This window comes from Lethenteron reissneri, chromosome 24, assembly GCF_015708825.2.
Source record: "Lethenteron reissneri isolate LAM-NWPU_2019-01 chromosome 24, ASM1570882v1, whole genome shotgun sequence".
NCBI classification, from domain to species: domain Eukaryota; kingdom Metazoa; phylum Chordata; class Hyperoartia; order Petromyzontiformes; family Petromyzontidae; genus Lethenteron; species Lethenteron reissneri.
The window spans coordinates 16,564,550-16,589,845 of record NC_083802.1 but is presented as its reverse complement, the minus strand read 5'-3'; the positions used below and the strand labels follow the sequence as shown (position 1 = coordinate 16,589,845).

Sequence of the window (25,296 nt, the reverse complement as noted above, 5' to 3'; positions counted from 1 at the left end):
GTGGCTGGGCATAGCTCATTCACGGGGCGGGCAGGTTTTTTTTTTAATCCCGTAGGGTAAATCGTACAAGTAGATCACCGAGTGCTGTCGGGGCTCTACGCCAAATCGTTTCTTCAAACTTAGTGATGTCATCGACGCACTGCGCCAGCTGGGCATCTCGAGCAACTCTTCCTCGAGTTGCCGGCCGTTCCAGTCGAGTGAAGAACTTGGTCACATTTAAATGTGTCCTTTCAACAAAGCTCCCATTACCCCAACTCCTCATTCTCTCTTTTTTTGACCCGATGGGCGCATGCGTGTGTTTGGTGTTGAGCACGCAGTCACATGCAGTGGGTGTAGCCGCTGCTGCCACACATGTGCTTTGCATCTTTGTTCACCACAAATTGAATGATTTCAGCGCGTTGCTTTATGAAGGTAAAATGTGCCTCCGCGTGCACGCTCCTGCTTGTACTATGTGCGGTACGGGCGGAACTATGCTTCGGTTGGGGTCAAGCAGACAGCCCCTCGCCAGCAATTTTTAGGGTAAGAGATGGCAAGACTTGCAGTACGATTTGGTGTTGTGTTAATCTATTTAGTTTCTGCATAGTGCTGCAAAATATTAGGCCATATTGTTCACTTGGTAGCAGTAATAAGTACTCCATTATGGTCCAGACAGAAAGCTATATGGGCAATCTGAGTGGTCCTCAGTCGAGGGTAAACAATTAATTGATTCTTGAGGTCGCAATGCATGCATCAAATCCTGTGCGTAAGAATGGCTGTTCGATTCATGTATGTTGTACATCATATGTTGATGTCACCTCTACAGCCACTGGAGGTGCGGCAATTCACCCGTGTTAAATAAGAATCAATTCTTGAATTGAATCGCGTTCATGAATTGCGAAAGCTTATCAAATCGCAGGAAGGGGTGAATTGGTCCACCTTTACACTCCCGTGAAATTAATTCCCTATTTAATTACTTGACAAAATGGGGTCAGGCAGAGGCGATTGTAGCTACCAAATGGTACCGTAATTAACGCGTTGTAGTCCACACCATCGCGGCGAGCTCCGATGTGGCACGACGAGTGAGCCACCCGCGGTTTTAAATTCGTGTTCGGACAAGTCTGTGTTTCTGACCTTTGAGGTGGTAATTTATAGCACACTGATTTACGTGGCAGTTGCATTTTGCCATTGGCTGTTCCATTTCACGAAGGCATTTCTCTCCCCTTAAACGTGTTTCGCTGAGGGTTCTGTCTTTTCTTTTCTCTCTCGTAACGAAAAGCGTCGTGCGTGAGCGTCGAATAACAGAAAAAATCAGGGGCTGTTTTGCCCCGCTCCAAATTGGGGCTGCGCACAGATTCATCCCCGGAGTGTGCGAAAATGTTTCGTTGGGGGAAGAGTCTGTTATTACAGACCGCCGAGCGTCCTGCGTGAATTATAAATGAGGACCCCCATTATTTGTTAAAGGAGCGCACTGATGCCACTGCACTAAAGGAGCCACGTTACCCAGGAAACGCATTGATAGAGGATAATGCACTTTAAAGACATTGTAACGGGATCGTTGGAACTCTGCCCTGCTGTCACTAGTCAGGCCGTCTCGTAAGTCGTGTGCGAGTGCTTCCTCGATTAATTTTTTTGTATACTTGGTGAAATGTCCATGATATCTTGTGGGTTAAAACGTCACCCCCCCCCCACCACCCCTCCTTAGAGACTGTGCTCCCCCCCCTCTCCTACGAATTCGCTCTGCCCCCCCCCACTGCCCCCCACACACAGCCATTGTAAATATGTAAATAATTAGCCACTCTTGAGGTCTATTTTATACTCTGTTTTTTCTTATTCAAATTATATTGTTAATCTGCAAAGTTTAAAACTTGATGAAAGCTGCTGGCGGACCTTGTGGTTTGAATCCATGTTCGAATGAGACTGTAGGGACGCCATTGGTGATCGTTTATAAGCGGACTGAAAATGCGCGACCGGTCTTCCTCCACACATGCCGCCTTGTAAAAAAAAAACTACGTTTAATTAATATTTTTGAGCGCTGCACTTTTTGTGTAATAGAATGCGGAATAGACCGCCGTACTGTATCTCCACATTAAAATACAATCATTGTCGTCTTGTTTCAGTCTGTCGGCCTTTCAGAGATACGTTGCCCATTAGCATTTTTTCCGATGAGGAACATATTGACGGATTTCGCCGTTTGGGTTCTCATCAGTAGAATAAGGCCTGTTAAACTAATACTGCTGCTTTGCTTGATGTTATTGCCCAGACGACTCCCTCAAAATCATGGTCCCTATTAGCATATTTCTCCGCAACAGCATTTGTTTACTCTTTGGTTTTTTCGGTAAAGTCACGTAGGTAGAAATGTTGTTTGTAATATGTTTCTCACCCAGTTACTGCTGTGGTGAATCACTTTTCTCCAAAATGTCACTTTATACTTTTTAAGCAATAAGGCAGTGTTAATGATTACAGTGGTAAAGTTAAATTTCGATTTAAAGCTTTCGTGACTGCAGGGATTCATCTTCTTGGTTCTTTTGGTAAATTCACGTAGAAGCTAAATAATGAAATAATAAAAATAAAACGTAATAAAATAATTCTCACGACGTTTCGGCCACAACGCAAGCAGCCGTCCTCAGGTGAAGACCAGGTCTGTCGGGGAGACAGCGTCTGAATGGCTGCTTGCGTTGTGGCCGAAACGTCGTGAGAATTATTTTATTATGTTTTATATTTAATATTTTATTATTTCCCTTCTACGTGACTTTACCGAAAGAACCAAGAAGGAGTGGTAAAGTTAGTTTTCCTCCGCTTCTTCATTGATAATTCGCAATGACTCTTATTGTATCGATATCTTTAAAATTACACGGTACGTGCGGTGACAGCCACAAAACGTAACGAGCACTCGTCTGAGAGGACCTTAGCACAAACAAGCGGTTGGGCAATTTTTCTGAAACTAATTTAATCGGATAATCACTAATCGGATAATCGCCCAACACTCGGATAATGGATGGCGTCAATCTGCCATTATGCCGTTGTTTTTGTTCACATGGTCTTGGCTTATTTTATTTGGTGGCCACTGTTGACAAAAATATTGTAAACTGGTTGCCAACGGCGGGTCATTGCCCTCGTCTTCAACGACAAGGAAGTTACCATTTGTCATCCCCATTGATGCAGCTATGAACGTTGAGTGTCGAACAATGTGCACCGGTGTATTGGCGTGGGAGGGGAGCGGTGGCACAGCGGTTAGTCCACTGTGCTATGTACATGGCAACCTTGGTTTGATCCGTAGCTACGCGGGGAAACGTGGTGATGGATTGATAAAGGGCTGAAAATTATCATCAAAGAAATATCATCCAGTCGTGTAATGATTGACCCCTCCGGAGAGTCGATTTATTCCAGAATTAATTCTTATTTTGTTGCTTTGTGGTAACTGTAGCAGCCACTAGTGGCTTCAGGGGTCATGTGTGAATGCGTTACATACATACAACAATATAAAAAAAATGTGATTCTCATGCACACAATTTCATGCATGTTATATTGAGCTTAAGAGTTTACTAACCCACAAATCGATGCATATTTACACCCTTAGTGTAGACACTCATGCACTGTACTGGATAGTCACAGATCATATATATGAACAGAATACGCAGGCTCAAGCCAGCTTAGTGTCTGAGGCTTGACGAGATCAAGCTCTTTGCTGTTGATTGTCTCTCTTGCACTCTCTCACACCCGTATACGCGTAACCTTTTTTAAATGTTATTTCTTTCAATCGATTGACTTTATTTACGGTCTCTTAGCGTTATGACCCTCCCAAAGTCGACAAAACCCATTAGCTTGGCACGATGCCATCACACACAGGTCAGCGCAGTTGGCCACGTGCCTGACCTCTGCGCCCGTTCTCACGGAAGCCGATTCGCCGCTCGCCTCTGGACGCAGATGCCGCGCTCCGCTGGCAGAGGGCGTAAATGCATTTCTCTCCGTCTAAATGCTTCATCCGCAGACCTCAAGTCTGAGCCCGTTCGGTATCCCGTCCTTGCCTGAGTAAAACGGCTGTTTCCAGCCGACTTTATAGAAAATATCTCAGTTGGGCCTCGCCTAGTAAAAATATATATATTCTAAAAGTCAGCAAGAAAAAGAACCGAATGCTTCTCGTGCGCCAGGGTCCTCTGAGGACAAGGGGGGTCGCGTTTTAAAGTGAGGGGCCACAGAAAAAAACGTGTCTCTCTCGTGGGCTCGGAGGGACTTATTTGATGAAATATACAAACATATACGCGTGACCCTGGGAAACCGTGGCACCGTGTCTCACTCAAAACCATTGTTAAAGGCTGCCGCTCGCAGTGTTTTATGGAAAAAAACACACCGGACATTATAAAACGATGGGGAAAGTGCAAGTTATATCTTTAAAAAAAATTCTTTGGAAGTTTCCTCGGGTTTCCCCCCCCCTTTTTTTTTCCTTACCAACATTTTAAACTAACCCCAGAGACATCTCTAAAAACTGGGGAAGGTTTCACACTCCCATTATAAATGTCTTCGTGCTTCATCACGGTCCTTATTGCCACGTGCATCAATATCATTATGTTGCATTGTTTATTTGCTCAAGGTGTTTGTGTTTACTATACTCATTGTTTTTTTTTTGTAAAGTCACGTATGTAAAAAATATAAAAATAAAAATTTAAAATAAATCACGACGTTTCGAACGCAACACAAGCGATCATCATCAGGTGGAAATGGGGTAAAACACATAGCGAGGGAACACATAGGGGGACATCACGCACATAGCACACAGAGAACGGTGAACTGCACAGAGGCAATACAACAAGAAGATGGGAGACGAGAACTCAACAAACCTTAGAAACATAATGTGATGCAAAACCAGTCGGTCAACAATTTAATTTAATTTTTTATTTTATTTCTACATACGTGACTTTACCGAAAAAAACCAATGAGTATAGTCATTTCTGCAGTCACGAAAGCTTCAATTCTATATTGTGTTTGTTGATTATCGCGGTGGTTCGCCTACTGCGCTGCACTGCGAACCCGACGACGCGAGTTCAATTCCCACTCGCAAATATCTGAACCAGTCCTGGGCCTCCCCGAGGGCGACTCGGTGCGATGTGTAAACATCGCCACTCGGGAGAGAGACGATGGCGGCCAGGCGTGGTGCTGGCAACCCACACCACCTCTTGTGCTTTGCCAGCCTTCACAGGCGCTTGATAATGACAACACTTGCTTCCAAAAGTCTATTGAGGCTGTATGGGTTGGGGAGGGGGGCGTCTTTGTTTATCTTGAGGCTTGTTTATCGGAGAATAGGATCCACCAGGTGGCTTCAATAGTGACGTAATCAATCAGCCCTTCCATGATTTGATGAACTGTCATGATTCAGTGGTCAAAATGTTGTTTTTTTTGCCCTTGTCATGCACGTGGACTCCAAAGTGAGTGGCTACAGAGTTATCATAACCCAATCGCAAAAAGCATCAACAGTCGGTGGTTTCCAGTGCAGTTCGGCATGTCCTCATCTCCTTTTCACAGCCCACTGCTAGTAATGGAAATTACACATACCTATATACTTGTATTACACGTAAGTTTTGAAAAGTGTAAGAAGCAAAATAATTGTATTATCCCAGTTGTCAATGCTAAAGGCTCCCAAGTGCCAGCGCTGATCTATAAATCTTTCCTATAATTAGCATTCCTGTCGTTTTTGTATTGTGGTTGTAACGTCCTGATCTGCCTCTACTGGACATCTGTGAAAAAGAGCTTTATAGCTCATCGTATTCTTCCAGTATAAATAAAGATTCTGAATCAATGACTGTTTAACTGTTCCGTTCCTACCTGTCCTCCCCGCCTGGTCCCCTTGTCACTTTGCGCCCACACCCCCCCCCCCCCCCCCCCCCCGACAGGTACGCGGTGCTGCCTGAGAACATCATCCTGTACGGGCAGAGCATCGGCACGGTGCCCACGGTGGACCTGGCGTCGCGCTACGAGTGCGCCGCCATCGTGCTGCACTCGCCGCTCATGTCGGGCATGCGCGTCGCCTTCCCCAACACGCGCCGCACCTACTGCTTCGACGCCTTCCCCAGGTTGGTAAAGACGCCCGCGCGTCGCCAGGGCCGTGTTGTCTCACGGAATGTTTTTCTGGTTGCTCGTAGACCGGGGTAGTCCTAGAGACAACAACACCCTGTAGAGGGTGGGGATGCGGGGCCGGGGGTGACTAGGCCTAAAATTAGCACCATGTGTGGAAACGTTTTCTGGGTTACCGTGCCAGACAGACCCAAAATGAAATAAAGGGCCCCGCTTGTCGCGATTTGTCTGGGCGTTAACCAGGTTTCAAAATGACTTTGGTATTTCATTAGAATTTTAATTTGACCTTAATTCCAGAGATGTCGACACCGTTTGAAACTAGTTTGAAACTAGTTTCAAACAGTGTTAGACCAGGCTCGAAAGAAAGCTGTATCTGGTGTGGACCAATCGGTTTCAAAGACAAATGTATATGCTAGCAGAGTATTTTTTGTTTGCATTCTGACCACAAGTATTGTGGTTAATGCACACATGATGATTCCTTGTAAAAGGTTTCAGTTTGGTGTTTTAACATCTTAACACCTGTATTGTTGCCAGAAAAAAAGGAAAAAACCTATTCTGCATTCAGACACTTTTATAATCAGGATGCTAAAAGACCTCTGATTCTTGAATCAAATCTGCACTCCAAACCGTGACAATTCATTGAATTACCACTTCCCCGTGACGTTGGCCAAGGTTGGGAATTAAATCCACATCCCTTAATTGGTAGCCCATTATGCAAGACGTTCACCACTATGCCACTGCACATATACTTCACACATGGTGAATGGTGTAATTGAATATACATTATACTTTGAGTTGTGAAAAATGTCTTTCCATCTCCCCCTCAATCTGTACTAGCCCTAGCCACTGCATCCATTCATATACACACCCACCACGTGTAGATTCGTTAAACAAAAGTCCGCTCTATTGATCCTGTCTCTATTTTAATGAGTGTGTGTGTGTTAATAATAATTACTATAATGCTTCCAACACAACACACTTTTTACAGCCATTTGCCCACTAAGGTCTGGAGAAATATTCTACGCCCCTTATAATCAACACAGTGTGAGTGTCATACCATACTTGTCTAGCGGTGGTCACTGCGGGTTTGTGAAGGTGGGGGTGACGCCCCCTGGACCGATTCAGATATCACTTGCCACTGATGTTAGCGGTGGCCGGGAATTGAACTTGGATCGGCGAGTTCACAGTTGGGCTCGCAAAATACTTTGCCACCGCTGTGCCCGAGACTGCAATGTTTTTTTTATTAGATTATTGTTGAACTATTTCAATTGGTTCTTTCACCACGGGGCAGACAAGAGTGGGCTTGTGTCACATCGATACATTTTGGCCATTACTCTGTCGTGCTTTTTCATATCTATAAATCAGATTCCCAAAGCTGCTGAGTCCGCATGGACGGAAGCGCCCGATATTTAGCATACAGACCAATGGGCAGACATTTTTACTTATGACTGGGCGGGAGCCCCTTGAGACTATACATCTAGTTTTACAGGGAGAACCTGGGTTGGAAAGGAGCTACAGGGAAATGTAGTACAAGATATTAATATTAAGCCTAATGCCATAAATAAACCCTTAAATTGTGTATGGTGTGTCAGATACTTGTCGCAAATGTGTCTATACTGCCCTTGCGTATTGTCACTTGGTGGGATGGCCATTACAATTGTAAAGTTCATATTGTGTAGTCTGAATATATCCATTCATCTAGAGCTCGATGTATTTCTGACCGTCATCACTTAGCCAGTGAACTGGAACACGTACACCAAGCTGTCAAGATGAATGGATATTCAGACTACACAATCCGTAAAGCTATCACCCCAGCCGTTGGGAAAGAACCATCTGAGGACCCAATCAAAACCATCACCTTGCCATACATAGCAGGGGCCACTAAAGAGATTTCCAAAATCATGAGCAAACACAAGATCCAGGTTCTATTTAACACATACATAAAATTCGTGATCTGATCCCATCTGTGAAGGATGTGATCCCTGACATGCAAATACCCCGGCGTCTACAAACTAAGCTGTGTCTGCGGCAGTAGGTACATTGGGGAAATTAAGCGACATGTCTCGGACCGTGTTCGTGAACACAAGGTAGATCTGAAACACGATAGGAACAATACCTCGGCCTTGGCTGATCATTGTTTTAATGCAGTGGGCTCACACGAAATGTATTTCTCTAAGACGAAGGTACTTTGCAAGCCCACTTGCTATCGACAAATATTCATTTATGAAGCCATCCATATATATATAGACACAGACACAATTTAAACCGAGAAGATGGGTACAAACTGAGAAATCACTGGAAGGATGTTATCAACCAGTTTAAGTCATAATTGGCTATGATGTTCCCATCCTACCGCCTTCCAATGTTAGTTGTGCTTTACGCCCATTTCAAACTTGCGCTTTCACAGTCACTTCGCATGCCGACCCCTTGGTTGCGGCTCTGCGATCTTCCATGAACATGCTAATCTCTCTTTAACATGCTAATTTTCACCTGGCAGCTCTTTGATTCGGTGGAAAACCAAGGACCGTAGGGTTGGTTGCCCACCACTTACATTTTCATTGGCTGCTGACATTTGGGCTACGCCCATTTCCTACCCTTATAAACAGTTTGCCTTGGAAGCTAAACCCTCCTTTTCCTGAAGACGACCACTTGTGTTGCGATCAAAACGTCGTTTTTTGTTATTTTTGGTAATTTTCTTTGAAACTACCGACGTGACTTGACCGAAAGACCCAAAGAATATGAATCCCTGCAGTCACGAAAGCTTTAAGTCAATATTTAATTGTAAAGTTAATTAATCAAGCTTGATTTGGAGCTTTCGTGACTGCAGGAATTACTCTTCGGTTCTTTCGGTAAGTCACAGTAAAAATAAAAATAAATTAAATAATAGCTTACGACGTTTCGATGGCAACACAAGCAATCATCATCAGGTACAAATGAATGAGAAAACAAACCTAGTAACTTAGAAATATGATGCAATACAACACAACAATCGGCTTACATAAGTCAACACCCTACCTGGTTGATTACATTCTTCCAAAGATTGCTAAATTTGAGAGCGAGACAAAACACAGACACACAGAGAGAGACAAACACCATAGGCACACAATCACTTAAGGCTTTAGAATGTGTCACTTCTGCTTGCTTAAGGAATACGTTGGGAGTGCAATTTAAAGGTAAATATCAAGAAGTGGTGGGGTGACTCAGGAGACAGATCACCGAACCAGCAAATGCTGAGATCCGAGATTCAAATTTGGGTTTCAGCCAAGTGCAATTAAAAGAGGTTCTCAAGTTTAGCCACCAATTGACTGCCAAATACCGATTATATCAAGGTTGGTTCTTCGTTTAATTTAGCAACGTTTCAAGTTTAATTTTAAAAAGTTGACATTTCACTGCCACGCAATGAACATTCCTCCGCAGCGCAGTGCGTGGGAAGGAATCTCTCCTAATGTGCGAATAAAAAAAAAGGTCACCTAAAGCCATCTCAGAGGCAGTTTTGTAACATCACCTTCTGTGGGCCGTTCTCTTAACACACAGGGTGATGAACTGATGTACAAGAGTTTGAGTTTGCACTTGGTCTCGTGACGTTTCATCACGAAGTTCCAACGTATGAAGTTGAGGCAGCATTACATAACTTGGTACAAGCACGTTTTATTTAATAATTTGTCATAAGTTATGCTTAGCTGGTCGTTAAGTGTGCACCCATGAGACCGGTCATACGCTCTAATCTTTCCCCCCCTCATCCTTCCTAAGTGCACACAGACAGGAACTCTCATTCGCCATTAATCAACAAGGTCGGCCGTTATCTGTGTCTTGGCACTGCGGTGTCGTAGGTGCTCCGTTAAAACAATTTGTGCCGTCCCATCCGCTTGTTCCCAGGCTGAACTCCCTGTCGCACGGAGAATTTATTTTATATTTAATCTTAATCGTAGCTTTGCATTGTGCCTCCTTCCTTTTGCATTATCATTGTCATTTCTTTTGGCAAGCGGAAGGTTTGAATTGGCGTAAATAGCACTAGCAGTAAATAAAAGTGGAAACTCACTTCCCTTCAACGTGGTCCAGTGGCTCGTGCACTGCGCTGTGAACCCTGCGAGTCGACTTCGGTGTCGGTTGATATCCGAATTGGCCCTGATCTGCACTGACCATCGTGGTGAAGTATGGTCCAACAACCACGACGACTGGAACGGCACGTAGTTTTTTGTATTCGGCAGTTGATTGACAAAAGGGCCGGCGACAAAAAAAAAAACATTGTTTCCAGCTCACAATTGAAATTTCCCACGCGTGTTCTTTGTGAACGCGAAAACTTCGCTACGCAGCAGTAAGTTGGCACATTGTCATGATCAGGAAGTTGTATTGTATATTTATTTGTTCTGGAGGGGAATGGGGGAGCCTGTGACGGCTGTTCCTCCCGACGACTTGAGAACATCTCGCTGCTGGGTTTATCGCGGGTGGGTTTACCATTCTCTTCCTGGAATAGCGTGCGTTCTCAGTCCTCCAACTTTTCGGCTCCACCCAGAGGCCGCGAGGGGTTAAACATATACCCCCGTTCACTTCACGCCCAGATTTGGCTAGCGTCGCGGTGTTCCACTGTTTTGTTTGCCGGGTTTTAGTGTCGTCATCAGTGGCTCCCTGGAATCTCTTTTGTTTAATACAAAAAGAAAAAAAATCCCCGTCTCACTTTCCCGTTGGCGATACGTACATGCGGGCACGGATGGGGAGATCAAAAGGTTTTATGAGGGGAGGGGTTGAACTTGTGAGCCGAAACGCGCTTTTTCATTATTAGTTTTTATAGTCGCCGCTAATGTCGTAGCACCTTGTTTAATTATGACCATATATGGCTTGCACTTTCGTGTATAGCCTCAACGCGGGCGCTACCTGCACATGTCTTAACGTTCGTGTTCCTGTAAAATCATCGTCAAGATCGTCTGAAACCCGAAGGCGATGAAGGTCCACTTCTCCAGCCAGTCCTCCCCCACGGTCCGCCGTGTTATAGAAGGCCTCTTGCAAGCTTGAACCTGTGTCGTGACAGATCTAATGAAGCCACGAGACCCATTTACAATGTCTTGTACTTAATTATAAAAAGAATGCAACTTTGTTATGTTGTCTCTGCTCTTATAATTCATGTTACAAAAGCAGTACAGGGGTGAGCAAAAAACACGACCAAGAACCGCAGAATGAATTCTCCATTTTCCAAATGCAGGTTTGTGTTTTTGGCTAAACCTTTAATAGATTGCGCACGAGAGAACCTATTTAACAGTTGGCTAAATTGCACTATTTCACAAATCATATAATTTGTTCATTTGATATTCCCACCATTATTACAGCACAAGGCTATTGCAAAGACACTGTTTCACAGACAGTCTGCAATAGTTTCGCAGCCCGTGCACTGATGCCTTCTTTATTGAGGGTGATATTGGCACAAAAAATAAAGGTTGATCCATTGACTGAATCATGACTCATGTTGCTATGTTTTCTCAATGAAGTCATTTGTGAAAACTGCCTATTTTTTTAAAAACACGTTTTCATTGCCTACCTTATTATCATCATCGTCGTGATCGTCAACATGTTTGTTATTGTGCGTTTAACTCAATAACCAAACAATACACAGCCGCCATCCTGTGTACGTGGCATTGTTGGCAAATGGCGCCACAGGCACTGCTGAAAGCCAGTACAGCGTACAGGCGAGGAGTGGTGGCACTGTGGATCGCACACTCCGTTACGATCCTGATAACTGGATTTGGTTAGTGGCAGCAGTGTGCAGTACCAGTGGCAATCAGGTGTCTTAAGCCTGACCTGGTCAGGGTCAATTATTACCTGGCATAGCTGAGTTTTGTTTTTTACAACTGGTCACGTGATTGTTGTATAATTTTTCTCCATTTCCTTTTTTTATGTTCAGTCGTCTGGTATCCATGGATGCAGTCTCAAGACAGCTGTTGAATGGATCACGCTCACCTGACCTAAACATTAACGTCAGCTCATGTAACAATTTTTACATAATTGTGTTTCTCAATTAAAAAAAACGAACGTTGAGCTAGAGTTAATTATCAGTTTCAGGTTCCAAAGGTGATAACGGATAAAGCGGCGATTGTCTCGCCTATGGCCTCAGACTTTATTACTTCACAGCTCGGATTATTTTAACCCTATGAGAACTGTGTGTAACATTGCATTCACCTTTTCCTTTATAATTTCAGACACAAATGTAATGTGCACCAAGTGATAATGGCAGTTGTTTGGTAGTAACACTGATGCCATTTATTTACCTGTGAAAGCCTCTCAAAGTTTCAAGTCTCTTCGTTAATGAGATTCTTGCTACATTGGGGTTCTTCGGCCAATTACGTTACTTTAGTTTCTGAGATCTGACGAGATTCCGGCGCTTTGGGTTATTTGGTTGTTGTGCATCGGGACCAAATCGATTAAAACCGACACGGCACAGGAGCACCCGACCCCACAAGCAATCTACAAACGGCTATCTAGCTTCTTATTTTAAATCATTTACATTTAAAATATATTTTATTGCCAGCTATATCCCACGTGTGTTGGCAAAGTCTTCGTTGCTGGGAAAATGAACCGTCTTTTTAAATCCTTTATATTAAGTTCACTTGCTTGCTTGCTTGCACGCTTACGACCGTGCAGATCTTTCGGTCGTTTTTTAACCCACTTCCCGTGATCCAATCGAGCTGACATTTTGCACACAGACTCGTTGTGCGTGACAATTTATTTTCGTGAACATTTTTTTCCATAACTTTACACTTTTTAGGATTTTTTTTTTATATTTAATTACCAATTGCTTAATGGTGGCAGGCAATCTTCTGACCCATAGGTAGCAGCCATCTCAAGCCAGAGGACGAGAGGACTCTAGCCGCCACGCATATAAAGGATTTATAGTGAAAAACTTTGTTTTTACGGGTTAATTTTTTAGAGATCACCTTCAGTTAGCCGCGCGTCCCGTCGCGTCAGGAAGTGGTTCCGGAAGAGAAGGCTGCACAAATCTACTTCAGCCGGCCCTCGGTTACCCGACACCGCGTGGCACAACTTCGTGCCCTCCGCGAGAGAGCGATTCGCTACGTGTCGGCCATGTCAGCCATCCGATACGTTGATAAATTTTAATCCTCGGAGCTGCTTGCCTGGATTGAATGAAAAACCAGACTACTTGCGATCGTTTTTTGTGTCATGTAATTGGTGACCGAGCGAGACCCAACCACTCAGGGCAGCCGAGAAATGGGTTCCATCAAAGGCAGCTCGTTCACGTTTTGAGTCCAGAAACTTGGTATTTTGTCCATCAATGGTAAGGAACATTGATGTGAATACCTTTTATCATCTGGATGAGGGCCTCATCCCGATGATAAGTGTATTATATTTCGACGCACAATTTGATACGTGTATATCGTGAGCACGAAAATCAATTGCGGTCGTTCCCGTCAATCCATCGTCGCGTGGCATGATGCATCGTTGCGTCTTTTAAAAGCAAGAGACGGCCAAAAAAAAGAAGAATCTGCTCTTGAATTGAATCGTGACAAATCGTGACAAACCACGAACCGTGACAATTTGTCACGCTGTCTGCGGGAGTGTGTGCGCGCTGCGGCGGCGGCGTGCCGGGAGGTGAATTGCTTTACATGCCATGTAACGCACGCGCGCTCGCGGATGCACGCGGCGTACGCGATCGTGTGCGCACACGCGCGCGCTGCCCTTTCTCACGGCTCCCCAGCGGCCGCCCCTGCCAGAGGTACTTCGCAGAGCGGCTTCCTGTCTGAAGGAAACTCCCTTGATAAACCTTCTCACCGAGGCCCCCTCCACCCTTGCCCCTTTTCCAGCAGCTGCTCGCTGTGTGGTTTGGTTCGATGGCGCGGTGTTTGATTTCACACGTCCATTCTCTGGGAGAGGACCCCCTCTGCCAGACACGGGTTGGCCGCGTTGCGTGTGTCCGTCGTTCCCCTTTCATTTTAGACGGCATGGTGTTACAAAAACAGTTTGCCGCGAGTCGATATTGTTACCTTCAAAAAGTAAATATTTGATCGTGGATATTGTACAAAACGTACGAGGGCCTCCGACAAAAACAACCGTGAACGGCGCTCCGCCTCGTTGGTTCTCGGAAGCTAAGCAGGATATATAAGCCTTGATGGTGCTTGGACCGTATGACGACCACACGCATTAACGGATTGTTATAGGCCGTGACGCTATGTGGTAGGCAGCGGAGGTGCCGTGCCGAATGCTTCATTTTCCTGTACTTCTGTGCACCTGCGGATATGCTCTCCATCTTCGCCAAGCCAGCACAGACCAGCGTGGCGAATTATGGTTAAATAACTGCCACAACCCACGCGGCTTGGTTGAGGCCCTCATCCAGCAGTGGATTGACGTTTAGATGTACAATTATTATGCCCAATTGGTCGCGAATATTGTCGAATTTCCAATTAAATACTTTGTGGTTTTGGGCGCAACGCACTTGCAGTCTTTTTTTAATATCTGAACTGACTTGTTTTGCGTATTCTGTTGTTGCCAACAAACCGAGTTGGAGAAGGCGTGCCGCTTGAAAATTACTTAAATAATTGGATCATTGAAAAAACAAACACACCCCGAGTTACACCTGTTTACGGTTGAGCAATGCATCGCTGTCAATTAAAAATCCCGCTTTGGTTTTATTTACTCGGGTGTTCAAGTAGTTTTTGTGCAGAGACCTGCCTTGGGCGCGAATCCATAGCTCAATCATGTCCTTGTGCTGTAATTACCGATTGTGCATGACAACACCGCTACGTGACGAATGTAGGTGCCCACACTCCCCCCAGCTGTTAGCGTCGGTGCAGAGTTCTGCTTCCTCTGTTGAGGGCGTGATCGATGTTGGGTCTGAGAGACACGGGAGGGGGGGTGGCCCTGCCGGGCAAGCGGTGGGTGTGTGGCTGGGTTGCTGAGTGGGTGGTAGTGCTGGGTGAGGACGGAGGGGCTGATATGAGCGACGGCTCCAGGTTTCCATCCAAGGTTGTTGACTTTTGCGTGACTTGCTCGTAAGTCAAGGGCTTCTGGCTGTCAGCCGTCCGAAAGAGACGGAGCTTGTGCAGGAGGGATCGGGGTGCCCGTTCTCTTGTTCCAAAGATGATATGTGAAGAGAAGGAGAAAAAACGAGGATGTGCAGCGTTTCAAAATTTGATCCATCTCGACGCCATCGTTGAAGTTTTGTATGACTTCACTGGAGAGCAATGCCCACCATAGTGGTGTACTTAAGCACATGCTGAACCTCTCTGGAATTTAGAGTTTGTGTGTTTTTTGCGCATCTGCGTTGTGTGTGTGTTTTTTTAAAAGCAGTTTTATTACCCCACTTTTCCCCCCGTTTCTTCCTTTGCATTGCAGCTAAAAATAATGGCGCCATATGGTCCGCCCGTATTCCCCGGGTTATTGCACTTGAATTGGTAAATTACGTTTTAGCTTTTTAACCCGCGTGGGATAAATCACTCAAACGTGAGTTCCATGTGCACCATATGACTCCGTGGTGGTGAGAAAAATGGGGGTTCCCCCCCCCCCCCCACCATGAATTTCCTTTGTGGGGGGGGGGGGGAAGATCAGCGCAACAATTACACGTGCTCTTTGGCTGCAATAATTAGATGAATGGGATCATTGAGCGTGTAAAAGCCGAACTCTCGCGGATGATCGCGAGCCGTCTGCGCGCTCGCAGCATCGTCGAAATGCTCTGACATTTGCCCAGGGTCTGGCTTTCATTGCTGCACAATCTCCAGCGTCTCCCTCCGCCGCCGCCGCACTCGATTTGCGTGGGAACCTCAAGGTGTCTTTGTTTAGCGTGGCTCGTAATTGTGATTCCTTTTTTTTTAGTTCCTTTGGGAAGAAATTGGTGTGTGGGAAAGGGTGGGTGGGATGGTGCAATGGGGGTCAGGATACCAAAATAAATAAAATTGCCTAAAGTGCTAATAGGGAGCTCAGGTGTATTGTCTATTAACTACTCTACCCCTCTGGCCTTTCAATGTGCTGTAAACAATCACCCGAAACGTCACCTATGACAGAATTTTGAGATTTAACGCAGTGATTTTGACGATTACGTTGAGGATTTTTTGTTCTGGTAATAGGATGGTAAGAGGTGTGTAGCGGTGGTCTGGTGGTCACGCAACGACTCGAGTTCAATTACCAACCGTGGCTAATTTCAGCGGCGAGTGATTTACTTAACTGGTTCTGCCTCCCACTACACCACACATTCACCAACCAGCACAACTAACCAGTGTGGTGAAGTGTGCTCGAATTTCCCCCATGACCAGCACAGCAATGCTTTTGACAAAAGGGCTATAAAACAAAGTTGTAAAAATGCAATGATGAAGCGATGCTGGCGGTTGCTTTCTTGCCCGACCGTTGTCCGCGCTTCCCGAGGTGCTCTCGTTAAAAGCTCTGCCCATCCTCGTTCGTGAGTTCTGCCTGCCCCGGGGTGTCCGCCGCTGACGCTCGGCCGCCGCTCTTGTCAGTTCCCCCCCCCTCTCCCCACTCCATCTGTGATCTGTGTTGCTCAGAAGCTGACCTCGGGAATCCTTTGCACAGCTGGGATCCAGCGCGATTGCTTTCTCACAATGGCCCAGTGTTGAAATCGGCACGAGATTCCTCTGTGATCCTTGCCGCCTGTTAAGCAGAACAAACCCTGCCCTGCAGTCAGACGTTGGCCTCCTTGCCCCGTTCTAGGTGGCGTTTGTTGTTCTTCTGCCGCGGGTTGCTTATGCAGGAGCGGCTCTCCCAGCCACCGCTAGAAACAATAGACAAGACGCTCCGTTGTTGAGAGCACTGCGCGTGCGCCTGTGCATATGTCTGCGTGCGCGTATTTGGGGAGCGGCAGTGTAAGCGGTTGAAGAGCTGCGCTACGAACCCGGCGACCAGAGTTCGATTCCTGCTCACGACCAACACCGCTGACGATTATCTGAAACGGTCCTGGGCCTCGCCTAGGTTGACTCGGCCTCAAATGAGTACCCGGTGCGGTATGTAAACTTCGCTACTGGGGAGACGAAGGCGGTCGGGCGTGCTGCTGGCCACCCACCCCCTCGTGTGCTGTGCCGGCCTTCATAGGTGCTCGCTAACAGCACTTGCCCCTACAGTCTGTTCAGGCTATACTGGGGGATCTTTGTCTTTGTGTGCACGCGTTCATATGCGCACATACGTGTGTGCTCAAACAGTCTGTTAAAGGCAACATGGAGGATCTCGGTCTTTATTGTATAACTGTGTGTGTGTGTGCCCATTCTTGCGTGCGTTGGCGTGTGTACGTGTGTGGTTTAGGAGAGCTGCCGTGTAGCCCTTAGCTGGCGGAGGTGTGGTTGGGGGTCGACGAGGGGGGTTCTGGTTGTAAAGGAGCCAGACCCCTGGTCTCAGGGGCAGCATCCTCTGCCAAGATTCGCGTTCTTGCACTGTACACTCAGGTTCAGCGAGCGCTACTCTACAAAAATTTGTCAAGTTTCCCTTCTGGGTAAAAAAAAAACTACGTGCATTGCAGAATGATGCAGTGCGCGATGTATTTTTTGTTTTAAAGTACCACATGAGCACGATCAGTGGAGCGTGCAGCCATTAACCCTCACCCCCCCCGTGGGTCAATGGATTATCGCGATTCAGGGGTTGCCATTTGATTCCCGCTTCGATTCTTTTGCATACCGTAGCTGTGAATGGTAGCATACGCTCCAGTGGCTGGCTGCAGGGGTTACCCGAGTCCATTGCATACAGCGTATTTAACATGTACAACTCTTTGTGTCAATACACTGCTGGATGAGCCCCCCCCCCCCCCACTGCATGGGTTACGTAGTTTACTTTACAAAACTTCGCCGTGCTGGTCAGTGAAGGCGGCGGTGGGGGGGGGGGGCGGAGCGCCTGTCAATGTTGGAGCTGAGTACTGTGCGATAATGGATTTTGCCGCACCGACCTCTGCTTACAACGCAGCCCCTCCGATTCCCTCGCATCTCTTGATTAGCATAGTCGGCTACGTACGGTGCGAAAGAAGTTCGATTCGATGTGTGTATTGGAAGCTCAAGAATAGATTATCAATCGACGATCCGACGCGTCGTTTACACCCCCCCCCACCTCCGCATACCGATAAACTCGCAGTTTAATCATCGTTGGCCGTCCAGACCATAAAGGGGCACTCGCACCGCCACCGCTAAATAAGGTGCCCTAATAGTTTGCAGATATATACAGAAACTAAATAGCTCGACACATTTCCCCCCAATTTAATTGCAAACCTTGCAGTCTCCTACGCCAACTGTGCCCGTAAAGGGGTCGTGTCTGCTTGCACCTCGGCGTCCGACGTGCGGTCACGCTGGCTGTGAAAACCCTGCAGAGCTGAACACCGCGTTTCCTGCACGCCCAGCCAGCATCGCCCTTTTCTTTTCGCTATAAAGTCTTGCCATCATGAAAACTTGAATCCTGTTATTCGGCTGATGGAAAGGGAGGGGGGCCGGAGGTGGGGGTGGGAGCAAGGGTGTTGTGCAGCGTGCAGGATGGGTTGCTGTGGGAGCAAAAGTGCTGAAAGGTTGAATTCTTGGACCATTATATTAAATACAAACGCTTAAGCTGCAACTAATATCAATTTGGCAGTTCTCCGAGGCCCATCGGAGAGGATGGAGGGGGGGATTTGCGAGTAATTGAAAACACAGCCCCGGTTCCCCACCTCTCTCCGGCAAAAGTTTATTCTGCAGCCGAGGGGGGGGGGGGAGGGGGGCGCTCCGTGGGCCCTGTGTGGGGAGAGCCGACGCCGCTGGCCTGACGGCGTTGTTTGCCAGGAGTGACGTGAAAATTTTGCTTTCATAAGGGAAGGGGAAGGAACTCTAAGAGGGGCAGAATCTGCTGCAATCGTCTCAAAATGTTGTTATTGCTGGTAATTTGGGGGGGCAGAGGTTTGGGGTGAAAACGCTTGACCTTGACGTCGTTATGTAGATGATGGGAGCTGGTCCCGCACTGTTGTGATTGTGGTGAGTTGCTGCCCATTATTATCTGTGTATGCAGGGGAGGCATGAGCACTGTACATGAAGAGGCTGTTGATGCCTTCGAATGGATGATCAAAACTAAATCAGAATCTTGATTTGCACTAGAGAAATCCGTTGAGCTACGAAGCTGTTTAGCACGTGCCGCTATGTTTCGTCGGTGGCTTTTTAAGCGCCATACGGCAGAGAGCGGCAGGAGCATTTTTTTTTATTTGAGAAAGGCTAAAGTTCTCGTGGGCTTGTACATTTATTTGTCTAGAACTTGCTCTAAAATGTGATTTCCTTTCGGACGTTCCTTTGTTTCCTCTCACGGCTTTGTTTGCCCGTTGTTATTGTTCGGCTCTAATACCTGTGAGAGTGGCGCCGATCGCCGGCGCTGAGAAGACACGGCGCGCATCCCGCGCGCGTGGAAAGGGGGTGGTGGGGGCGACCGGTGACGTCGGCGGGATGTTTGTCCGGAGGGGTAAAGCAAAAAGAAATATGAGGACAGATCGTTCAGTCGGGACATAACTAAATATGACTCAGAATGTCCCGTGACATCACGTGCTTTCAAGTTGACCCACCTTGTTGTATAATTTTAAAGGAATTGGAATTAAAAGCCGTTGGCGCAATCGTGAGTGTCAACCTTTTTAACTCGAGCACGTCATGATGCGCGGGAAAGATGTCGCCGCAAATACTGCAGCGCACACGCGCGCTCCCCCAAGGTGAAACGCGTGAAGGCTAAGCAGCATCTTGTGGTGGGTGTGGGAGTTGGGGGGGGGAGGGAGAAGGGATTCACATCAGGGCGCTAGTAGAAATCGATTTGCATGCAGCGGAATGATTGCCCACACTCCAATGGGCGTACGAGTTGCTCCGATGCAATTGCACTTGCAAGGCAGTTGTGATTTATGGAGCATTTAGGTGTGAACGCCTCGGAAGACACTGTACAAATAGGGGAAAGCGCACCCATCTGGAAATGATAATAATCATTTGCATTTGTAAGGCGCATTTCATCTAAAGAAAGGTTTTTTTTGGTTATTAAATAGGGTATCCAGATGTTTTATAGTCAAAGTGCATTTGAAGACGCTTCATAAAGAGGCAGTCATCGGCAGAAGAGGGTCCTTGAGCCTGAACACAAACAGGGGCCCTCAGGAGTGTGGATGGCATGAGGATAGAAGGAAGTTCCAGTGGGAGCAGCAGTAGCTGAGAGCAACCTCCCGCCAAGCGAAGGCACTCTTTCAGATTCGGCGATCGTCTCTTTGCGCCAGTCAAGGTGTTTGCCCAACTCTAAGGCACTGTTCTTCAGTGGCTGTTCTTCCACGCTGCATTTGGCAATACACCGGCCACCAGATATACAGTGTTAACCTCTGTTTGTGGATACTGTGTACTGGTACACAGACACTTTCCGTAATCGCACAAGTCTAAAGCATTTACCCCAATAATATGACTTGCCATAGGAAGGAATAAATGTCCGTTCCTGGTGTAAATCGCCAATGTGGATAAGCACCGTCTGATGCTTATCCGAGCCTGGGCGATGCTTGGATCATTTGACACCATCGCGAAATGATTTCTGTTTATCTCAGCGTAGCTGTCTGATATGTTTACAGGTCGTGCGGCGTGCTATTCGTCACGTCTGATGTTTCGCTCCACATACAGGGAGGAGCTCGTCAGGACATTATGCCGGACGACACGCGAGTCCAACCCTAACTTTATCGGAGAGTTGTGGCAGCGTAACCCACGAAAAATTACGCAGCGGTATCTCTCCGAAGCTGTTCTCATTTCCGAATGCGTTTTCTCTCCTCCCCACCCCCTTTTCCAACACTCACGCACGCACCCGCGTCTGTCTGCCCACCCACCTGCCCACCCACCCACCCACCCACCTGACGGCGACTTTACCCCCCTGTCCCGCCACGGGCCGAATCCGGGCAACAGCATCGACAAAATCTCTCAGGTGTCGTCGCCGGTGCTTGTGATCCACGGCACGGAGGACGAGGTGATCGACTTCTCGCACGGACTGGCCATGTACGAGCGCTGCCAGCGCGCCGTCGAGCCCCTCTGGGTGGAGGGCGCCGGCCACAACGACGTGGAGCTCTACGGCCAGTACCTGGAGCGCCTCAAGCGCTTTGTGACGCAGGAACTGCCGCAGAGGAGCGTGCCCTGACCCCCGAAGGTCGCGGCCACCGCCGCCGCCACCACCACCACCGCTGCCAACAAAACCACAAAACCTTTGAAGGTTCCAGAGGAAGAGGGACTGGCAACGTTGGACTGGTTGGTGTGTTACGAGTGGCAAGCGCGGGGAGCTTGGCGAAAGCGCACAACTTACAACCTTTCCAGTAATCATGTAAACAAAGGGCACTGACGAAAAGATAGTGGTTCACATTGCCACTTGTTTATAAGAGCATGACTGTTATTTTTGTGGGGTTTTTATTTTTCTGTTCTTTTCTCCTGTGGCCAGATCTCTCTCTTTTCCTTTGTGTGTTCTCCCTTCCTACCTCTCTCTCCTGTTTTTCGTTGTTGTCATTCCTGTGAAGCCGGCTGTGAAATGTTTATAGTCAAAACGGTGCGCAGTCGTCGCGTGGTCCTGTGTGTTCGAGCAGACACAAAACTATGCAGTAAAACTTGCTCTCGTTTCGGAGAGAGCGCGAGCTTAAGCAACTCGTCTCGCCTTGGGAAGTCTGGTCGCGCGGGAGAGGAGAGAGAGGAGAGGAAGAGAGAGGAGATGATGAGAGAGGAGAGGAAGGGATAGGAGAGAAGAGAGAGGAGAGAAGAGATGAGGAAAGTGGAGAGAGCCAAGAGGGAGAGAGAGAAGGGGGGATCTCAATATTTTGCGAGTTTGTACAAAAGTGTAGCGCAAGGCCTTATCAAACGAGCTGTGAAACGCTGTGACGCCTGATTTTTAGTGTTTTGCGGTTCGCCGACGGAGAAAGAGGGGGGGTGGTGGTGGGGGTGTGTGCGATTTCTCGTTATCGGTTGAATGTGTGTACAGGTTTAAAAACACAACGTCCGTGCCCTGCTGTCGAAAAACAAAAACCACACACACACAAGTTGCACAAGAAACACGAGCGAGAGAGAGACGCAAAAGCGAGTCGTTGAGGAATATCTCAGGTGCTGGAGCGTGGCGCACCCTTTTAAACCCCCCCCCCCCCCCTCACCTCGGTTCTGGTAGGGAAATTAACAACAAGCGCTGTCGACTGCAGAAACGGAAGACGCATTCAAATAGCCTGCTGCATTGAGACTTACGGTTTTTCTTGCAAGTGCGTAAATCAAGGAGGTGTCCGCCTACGGCATTTCATCTGCATGTAGAAGCGACAGCAGTGTAGGAAACAATTCACTTCTAATTGTTACATTTATTTAAGGAACGTTTCTTTTCTTTTGTGCCGTGGTTTATAAATCGCTAACAAGATATGTTGATGATCGTTGAAAGTATTTATCCGCCTGTGCTTTGACGATGCAAAAAAAAATATGCAACTGCTTCGGGAAAACAACATCGGGGGGGAGGGGGTGGGTGGAAGGAGGTTCGATTTCTCTCTCGAGCGTGCGAAACCGTGCAGTTTGAAAATTATTTTCGCTATTTCTCTCTTTTTGGTAGCTGTTTTTGTGCATGTTTAGCGACTTTAATAGAAAGAAAAAAAAACTAATCTCATCTCTTGGTGAACACACGGTTGCAGGAAGTCGATTGCAGGTACTCGTTAAAACTTCGTGAGAAAAACCAACGGACCTCTGCAATGTATGTTTAAATAAGCGGACCACGTGATTTTTTTTAAGTTGCGTATATTTTGAATGCCAATTGCTACTGCGTTTAAGTGTTGGGTTTTTTTTTACATTGTGTACTGTCGTGAAACATATTGAGCCTTTATCCCGTGGTGCTCATTGTGAACTTATTGGAAATGTTTTTTTTTTTCATAGTCTAAAGCGCTCGATGAAATATGGTTGGTTGTGTGTTTTTTTTTTACTTTTTTTTATTAATAATAAAGCATTTTGTTGTTGTTAGGAGATTTTAATGAATTTGACAGGTACTGGTGTGTAAAAGTCATGTGTATTAATTGGTGAGCTGTTAATCTTTGTGATGCTGATATTTCTGTTCTCCCCTTTATCCCTTTTTTTTGCTGATGCCCCGACTGTTTACATCCCTTTGCAGGCCTGCCGAGTGGCTTTATCCCAATAACGAATAAACAACGTTTGGCAGCTGTTTAAAAACAAAGTTATAACAACGCTAATAACCACAGCAACAAACAACGGGATATGAATGGATCTGTGCGGAGCTGCCTTAGAAGTTCCTGGTGGCACGGGCAGGGGAGGGGGGGGTGGCTGGAGGTCCGTGGCAGAATGCCACTTGGGGCCCTCTTTTGCAAGGCCCGTTGTGGGGCCCTCTTTTTGTGCGAGGCCTGGGGAAAATGCCCCCGCCAGCCGTCGCCACCCAATCTCTTCTAAACGTCCCTGGGTCTCTAATAATCGCCTAATAAAGAGGGACTCTCATTAGCTATCGCCCGCCTTAGGGTTGTTTGTACTCGGGGAAAAGGGCGGGCCGCAATGTAACCGAACGGACCAATTTTGGAGTGTGGCTCATCCCCCCCCCCCCATCCCCCGTGAGCGTGATTCGTGCCGTCCATGCCGTGTCATTGAAGGGTTTTAATGCTTTGGTGGAATTTCTCCTCGGGTTTTTTTCTTTCTGGGGGGCTGCGGTGGGGAGGGGAGGGGGGCAAACAATCCGCACCCCCCCCCCCCTTTACCCGTGCTTGGTTAGAGGTGGTGGAACCAAATGGCTGAACGCTTCTGAACGTGCGGGGCTCGAACTGGCACCGTCAGGACGTGTGCGGGGACGTGAAAAACGCGACCTTAACTTATTTTAAGAAGAAAATAATAATTCTTGAAAACAAAAATATATCACGATGACAGAATAACGGTACGCCACTTTTCCATTTTATTCTGAAACGTTTGGAAGAAAATCAACGGAGACGGAAACCGTTGGCTACGTAAAACGGGAGTTTCACAAGTACGAGTGAATAACACTAATCTTGGACGGCGATGCGATGTTGCCAGCGGCATCTTTTTTATATACGGACACGACGGTCGAAGGGGTACGTTTCGTTACTGATGCGCGGCACGCCAGAACCACGCGAAGCGAATGCTGTATGACCACGCCTCCACCTTTTAATGCTTTTTTTCTCAATTGTGAATGTTTGACTTTTATTATTAAAGGAGAACACTTTGGCAGAAGTAAATGTGATTGTTTGAGCGCGCCTTGTGTACAAACCGTGCATTCGGCCAAAGATTGCACATTTTGCGTGTGCGTGCGTAGACTCTGTTGACCGTTAGGACGATTTGTCGCTTACGAAATGTTGCCTGTTGTTGGGTGCACAATTTTTTTTCTTTATGGAATAAAAAAAATGGAACAAGAAAACGAAGGTGCCCGCGTTTGAATGATTTTCACTGCCGTTACGTAAAGTCCGTCGTCACGCCGGGTTACACGACTGCGGCCTTCCGTTATTGGTCAGCGAGTGAATTATTATTACGAATCTTTCTGTAAAACAAAATATTCGTCTGCTTGCGAAAAGTGACCCCGCCGCACCACCGAGTTATACCTGACACCGGCGGTGGCATTGAATTGCGATCGGTTGGATAAGAAACTCGGATTCAAATGTTCCATAATACAGGCTTTTTTTACGTGTGGATATTGCTCACGAAAGCCTACGTGTTAAAACAGATTCAAAATTAGTTTTACTCATGTTGAGGTTCTTTCGCACCGTACGTAGCCAACCGTTCCAATCGTTGGCGTTGTCGCCTCTGCTATTTCTCGTTTGTTATTTTCTGTTTGTACAGTTTTGGTTTGCTCCCTTGGGTCTAAATTTAACATTCGAACGTGATCCCCTTCTATTTCAAGTTGTGTCTGTCGTCAGAAGTGGAATGACAAGCAGCGTGTTGCTACATCAGAGGGCGCAGAAACCACCATTATCATCGCAGCAAATTATATTATTTGTTGCACATTTACAGTTATTTTAACCGTAACGCGTCGATACCGGCGACGTAGAATCCGCACCAAGTGATACTGCAGTCATGCCAGACAATAATAATGCCCCTTTATCCGCAAAATCCTTTAACGAGTCAACAATTTTAGGTTGAATCTCGCATCGAGATGTTTGGTCTATCATTTTTTGTTTTCTTCTTAGTGTTTTGGTTCGGGTCACAAACTCACGTAGGATTATTTTTGTTCCGTGTCAATAATGTCCGAGGCTCATAGAGCCAGACTAAAGCATGTCATCATTTTTGAAGTTCACTGTTGATTCTTGAAGATCCAAGCCATGCCACATTTAGGAGTTTTAGTGTTCGCTAGTAT

General features: G+C 46.7%; 1 protein-coding gene across 1 annotated transcript in view; it reads left to right on the top strand.

Annotated features, from left to right (window-relative positions):
• The window catches only part of LOC133346693 (alpha/beta hydrolase domain-containing protein 17B-like), a 33,376-nt gene extending 9,010 nt beyond the window's left edge, over positions 1 to 24,366 (top strand). The window contains exons 3-4 of the mRNA XM_061558489.1: positions 5,865 to 6,044; positions 20,895 to 24,366. Of these exons, the coding sequence (XP_061414473.1) occupies positions 5,865 to 6,044; positions 20,895 to 21,123 (409 nt within the window). The 3' untranslated portion in view covers positions 21,124 to 24,366. The remainder of the gene's footprint in view (positions 1 to 5,864; positions 6,045 to 20,894) is intronic.
• Positions 24,367 to 25,296: the final 930 nt, after the last annotated feature.